The sequence below is a fragment of the Arachis duranensis genome, chromosome 10, assembly GCF_000817695.3.
Source record: "Arachis duranensis cultivar V14167 chromosome 10, aradu.V14167.gnm2.J7QH, whole genome shotgun sequence".
In the NCBI taxonomy this organism is placed as follows: Eukaryota; Viridiplantae; Streptophyta; class Magnoliopsida; order Fabales; family Fabaceae; genus Arachis; species Arachis duranensis.
The window spans coordinates 99,486,416-99,493,352 of NC_029781.3; the positions used below are offsets into that span (position 1 = coordinate 99,486,416).

Genomic DNA, 6,937 nt, shown 5'->3' on the forward strand with positions numbered 1-6,937 from the left:
TATAAGCTTTGATACAAATATTATCTATTTAGGAATAATCATGTTAGTGAAGTAGAATATACATTAAAAAATAAAATATATATTAAAAATAAATTAACCTACGCATATATTTATATACAAATACATAATAATTATTTTGATAGTTGATTTTGAACGTAAACATAGTATTTTTGTTTAGTAATAATTTTATCAGTATTTTTGTTTTTTCTTTTTTGTTATTGATATTTTAAAACAATCATCTTACATTGATAAAAAATATAAAATATTTTATGACAATTTATTTATATTTATAATTAAAAAATGAATAAATATAAAAACATAGTAGTAATAATTGATATTTTGCATTCATAAGATCTTTGATTATTTTTATGGTGAATTGCTTTGATAGAAAATTTTTCGTTTGAAGTGTATGAAATCAAACTTAATATTTCATAATGCACAGTTCTGTTAGAGAATTAATTAAGAGTGTAGTCAATTAAAGTTAATTAATTAAAAAATAAATTTGTTATTAAAAAAGTAAAAAAAATAATACTCTACTACCGTAATTTTTGAATATTAAAATTAAAAATAAAAGAAATTAATTTAAATTGGCTTATGTTTATAGTTGGTTCTTTATATTTTTTCTTTATAATATGTTTCACGAACATGATTTATTTACTTAGCTTGGTCAAACATTCTTTATAATAGAAAACTCCGGTAATATTACAAAAATAAAATACTATTTATACATTAAAATTAGTTATCAAAATTAATTACTATATATTTGTATATATTATATATATTGTTTAATTTATTTTTAATATATATTTTATATTACTGTCTAATTATTATAGCTCATTTTAGTATACACGTAATATAATAGTAATAAAAAATATTAATTGTCTAAGATATTGTATTCCAAACATTTATGTATTTCATTTGAAACTGTCAGGAGCTCCATCAGCAGAAAGGAGATTTCAGTTATCACCTAGTATTCGAGAAATGGACACAGGATTAATCTGGTGGACAAATTTTCCAAAAATAGAAACTCAGAGGAAGATGTTTAAATATTTGTTGAGCTTCACAAAAACTCAATATTCCACAGATTGGTATTTTTGCAACACCACAAATGAACTTGAACATGCAGCATTGTCTTGTTTCCCAAAGCTACTCCCCATTGGGCCATTATTGAAAAGTAACAATAATGAAGATAGCACAACATCATTCTTGGAAGAAGATCTCTCTTGTATGAGTTGGCTTGATAACCACTCAACTGCCTCTGTTCTTTATGTTGCCTTTGGAAGCACCACTCATTTCAATGAAAAACAATTTGTAGAACTTGCTCTTGGACTTGATCTCACAAACAAACCCTTTCTTTTGGTTATGCGTCAAGATTTCAAATATGAGTTCAAGGCTGGGAGCCGAGGTAAGATAGTTAGATGGGCGCCTCAACAAAAAGTACTGAGCCACCCTGCTATTGCTTGTTTTGTTACTCATTGTGGTTGGAATTCTACCATTGAATCTTTGTCTAATGGGGTGCCATTTTTGTGTTGGCCATATTTTTGTGATCAATTTCTTAACAAATTATATATTTGTGATGACTTGAAAGTTGGGTTGGGATTTGAAGGTGATGAAAATGGACTAATTTCACATGAAGAGATAAAGGCCAAAGTAGACCAACTTCTTGGTGATGAGAATATAAAGTCAAGGTCTCTTGAGTTAAAGAAGAAGTTGAAGAGCAACAATGAAAAAGGAGGTGCATCTAGAGAGAACTTGAGAAAATTTGTTGCATGGTTGAAAAAGGAAGAACAAACTATGTCTTAAATTTTTTATAAAACAATCATATTAATAAAGTGAAAAAATGAAGCTTAATCATTATTAAACCGTTATTCAATTTGCATATGTGGAAATGTATTTCACCTAATAATCCTTTATTTGCTCATTGCCCATCTCATGTATCCGATCACATTTGGAATAATAAATAATATTGTGATTAATTATTTATCTCCAATGCTAATTATTCTTAGATTTTTTTTATAAATTTATACATATTACAATAAATAGTTTTAAAAAGTCATGTGTTTAAATAATATAATTAAATTAAGTTTCTTAATAATAAGCAAAAAAAGCTTGACACTATCTTCTAATAATGTTATCAGATCAATTATTAAAGTCAAAGAGAATGTGTTAGACTGTTTTTTCTCCCTAAAAATGATGTACATAAATTAATGAACATATATATTCCGTGCATCACATACATGACAACAACACAAGTCAATATTTTAATCTTTTATTGGTTTAGGAAATCAAACCAGACTACTTGTTTTCGTGTTTATACATGGTACGTAATATAGTAATATTAATGAAAGAATCCTGTTAGGGATTAATGGAATATCAGTATAATGTATAGTTGTTATAATTGAATTAGTGATTAAATTGGTTAAGTTATTAGTTTATTAATTTATTAGTTTAATTAATAAATTATTGGTTGAATCGATAAAACTAATCTCACATAAATATAAAATATAAAATAATTAAAATTTTAAAATTTAAAATACATATCTTTATTAATATTTTATGAAGAATCAAATCTTAACTTCTAAAAATAACTAATATAAAAAAAATCATAAAATTTATCAGTAATACTACAATAGTATTTTAATTTGACACAATAAAAAAATAATTAATTCACAAAATTTATCATCTAACTATAATATCAGTAGATTTTAACACTAATATCAAAACAAATAACTTTAACCACAATACTAGCATTAAAATAGATCAAGTAAATTAATAAATTTTTAGTGAAATTTATATTTATATAATAATGGTATATAATTAAAATATAATTAATTTAAAAAATAGAAAAACAAAAATTAAATTAAATTAGATATTTATGTATACTATATAATTAGTATTTGTCAAATATAGTAATTAGAAATGCAATAGTTGAGTAGCAAGTGGAGGTTGCTTTTGTTCTAAGATTTTTGGTTCGAGACTTGGTGGTTCGATTAACCGGTTTGCACCGATTTTTATTGATTTTAACCGGTTTGATCCGGTTCTTACCAGTTTATATCGATTTTTTTTAAATGGTATAAACTAAACTAGACTAAGATTCGGTTCACTAATTTTTTGATTAAATCGATCAGTTTGGTTCGATTTTTATAATTATAATATAATATATACAATGAATTGTTTATTTAGTCTAATATAAATTAAAAATAAAAATTACTCATATTTATTCTAATTTTAAAAATACTGTTTATGTTGTGTTATCCACCACTATACATATTATGCACTAATTACATTGACTCTCCGTATTTTTTTCCTAATAAAAAAGTGTTCATGCAGCAACCTTTTTTGTTTCAAACTATCCATTTTTTCGTTAAAGTTCAATTTTGTCGGTCAGTTTATTCATTAATTGATCAACCATAAAATAAACCCCACGTATCAACATATCAACATAAAAAAATAAATTCTCTTAATTTTTTGTTAATTAAAAATATAAAATATAATCTTTAACTTTTTAATATTTTTTTTTGTTTCATCATATAAAATAAAAATTAACTTTTATATTCTGAAATAAATAAAAAAAAAGAGTTGAGAAAATCTAATATTCTCGACCAGTGGCAGAACTTAGTTCAGATAAGGGGTGACCACGGTCCCCAAATTTTTATTAAAAAAATTAGTAATATTTTTTCAAAAAATAAAAAATAGTTCAGTTGACTCAAATATTTTATTATGACTTAAAATACTAAAGTTCAATTTTCATTTCTTGTTTTTATTACATAATAGTTTTAGTTTTAAACATTCAAAACATATCGAATTTGGACTGAATTGAGTGTATTCGCATTTTGGAGCAAAAATTTTAATAAATATTATAAATTTTAATATTTGTCCTTTTAATTTTTTTATATATTTTATTAGATATATATTCAAATTTTTATATAAAATAATTATAAAAAATCAAAAAGTTGATGATGCATTTTTTAAGAGGAAAGCTAATATTCAAGAAGGAAAACATATAACTTTTACAATATCAACATCTGTAGATAGTTCTTCTACTTCAATGAATCACGAAAAAAGTAAGATACAACCTTCAAAAGTTTAAAGAGTTACATCTGATAAGTTTGACCTTAATTCTTTGGAACGAGACTCTGAAAAACGGCTTCAAATTTGGGAATATCACCCAAATTAGAGAGATGAGGTTAGACGAGCTTATCTTAAACGGGGTCTATATTAAAAGTATTTTGACAATTATCTTCTATCTGACCCCCCAAAATTTCATTTCAAACTTCGCCACTGTTTTCAATGTTGCATTGTGAATTGTGATAGATGATAACAAAGTAATAGGCCACTAAATAGCCACAACCTAATTAATTAGTTGCCACCACTATTGCATCCTCGCACGAGATCGAATAAAAAATAAGCTCATTGTTCGTAATTGTTTAAATTTTTTATTGTTTATCTAACAAAATTCATAAATAAATTATATATTACATACCGTACTATAATTTTTAATATTACACATTTTAAATCTCAAATTTTAAAATATATAAAATAATTTTTAATATTTATTTTTATTAAACAACAATAATACAGTTTTTTATTTGATTTATTTTATTAAAATTATTGTTTCAAAATTTTTAAAAAATTTTAAAAATTATTTTAATAAAAGATTTTAAAGACTTTTATATTTCATTCTTTAGATCAAATTAGACAAAAATATTGTTTAACAGAAATAAATATTAAAAAATATTTTAAATATTTTAAAATTTGAAACACAAAAGTATTTAATAGCAAAGACTAATTTAAATAATTATTCTTATAAATTCCGTCTTTTAAGATATATTATTATGAAAAAGTTTTTGGGGTAGCAATTTTTTAAAAAATTGATCAGCATTTAACCATCAAAAGAAAATTGAATGATTCCACACTATTGGATTTAATCTCACACCATTAAAAATACTATTGATGACCAATTAATAGTTACAAAACACAAGAATTACACCCCTAGCACTCCTCTACTATTATTTTGTAGGTACTAGGTCATTAGGCATGGCAATTTTCTCTGGCGGGACGGGTATTCGCGGAGATTTTTCTGTCGGGGGACAGATTTGGGGAGCTTTTTAAACCTGCGGAGAGCGGGGACGGGGACCCGTGAAATAAACGGGGCGGGGGCAGGGAGCAAGGTCCCCGCCCTGTGGGGATCCGTATAATACCCGCATATGTAAATATCAAAAATATCCTTAATATATATATATGTTGTTGACAAATCCTAACTCTCCTAACCCTTATTCAGTTTCTCTGTCGTCACCCCTTTCAGACTCTCTGCCTTTCCTTCTCCTGCTTCTCTCCGCCACACTCCTCTAATCTCACCACCATCTTCCAGACTGCCACCCCCATTTTCTCTCACGACTTCCACCTCTCACTCTCAACGTCACTTCAGAAGGTAGAGTTGACTTCGCGCGCCTAACACCGACGAACCCCGAGGAGAACCGTCATCGCCAGCGTTGCGAGGAGCTTGAAGCATCTTCATCTTTGGCCTCACGTTGTCGTCTTCGGCCTTGCGTCATCGTCTTCTTCTTCTTTGAGAGCCAGAAGCGTCGTCATCTTCGTCTTTGGCAAGGCAATCCGATCTCCATCGCGTTGCCGCCTCTGTCTTCAGTAAAGGTATTTCTATTTTTTTCCCTCAAAACAGAATTTATTTTATTTTATTTTTCTTCTTTTTTAGATTGATTTATTTTCTCAACAAATACAGTTCTAATTTTTTTAAAACCTGCTTCTATTTTTTATGAAGGTTTAAAGTGGGTTTGCAGAAAGATTTCATGATTTTTAATGGTTGATGCGGTTTGTATAACTGTACAAGGTAGTGTGGTATTTGGTAAACAGTTTTACTATTTTAGGTTTGGTTTAATTTTCTTGGGTTAGTGATAGCTGCCTGGATGAATGTAAACTGGTGTTTGATGCATCTGGTTAATTAATTTGGTATGTGGTTGTGTTTGGCAGAAGTAGATTTGAAACTGGATGAATGCATCTGAAAGTTTTTATGATTTAGGTGTTTTATGGTTTGAATTGATTTGGTTTAGATATGGATTGTGAATTTTTGAGTTAATGTTGTTGGTGATGGACATTATTGTAATGTTAATTGAGGATGTTTATGTTTACAATTTTTTTTTTGTTTTTTTTAGATTTTTTAAAAATCTGCAAATATTCGTGGAGATCCTGATTCCCGACGGATACAGAGTCCCCGTTACCCGTCGCAGAGATGGAGGCGGAGACGGAGACGGATTATAGGTGACGGGGCGGGAGGCGGGAAAATGTCCCCGTTCCCATGGAGACCTGTTACCATCCCTATAGGTCATGTTATTTAAATAAGGGAGCTCTTTTTCTTTTTTAAAATAAAAATTGTGGAACAGGGAAGTCTTTTATAACCGACCGGTGGCCTGTAAGCAATTGATGGTTGTTACCGACAATCATTTTCGTAACGAGAATCATTTGTTAAATATAATGATTATTGATGCAAACTTTTCAAAGAGCACTGATGTCTTCAGAGTGTTACAACACACACACAACATAGATTTTTTTATTTTCCTTCCTTCTGCTTTCATGGTTAGCTTGATTTAGAGTTTAGACTGATAGATGATGAGAGATTGTTGTGTTGTTGTGAAGAGGATGGCCGTAAAGTCGTGCATGGTTATTGGTTAATGTCGATCAGTCAGGCAAAGATGGTTGTCCATTGAAAAAATAAATAGAGTTACTTAGATTTAGATAAAGATGTTTAAAATATCTTTTTTAAAAAGTATTTTTTGATAATTAAAATTTAATACATATAATCAATTAAATCATGTTATTTTTATCAAAATTAGATCAGACAAATTGATTTGGTCAAAAAATCAATAAATCAAACTTTGAATCGATCTAAATTAATATTATTTTTTATAGAAAAAGACTACAA

General features: G+C 27.5%; 1 protein-coding gene across 1 annotated transcript in view; it reads left to right on the plus strand.

Annotated features, from left to right (window-relative positions):
* Positions 1 to 1,803, plus strand: part of LOC107471266 (UDP-glycosyltransferase 83A1) — a 2,277-nt gene extending 474 nt beyond the window's left edge. Inside the window, exon 2 of the mRNA XM_052255721.1 lies at positions 927 to 1,803. Within this exon, the coding sequence (XP_052111681.1) occupies positions 927 to 1,803 (877 nt within the window). The remainder of the gene's footprint in view (positions 1 to 926) is intronic.
* Positions 1,804 to 6,937: the final 5,134 nt, after the last annotated feature.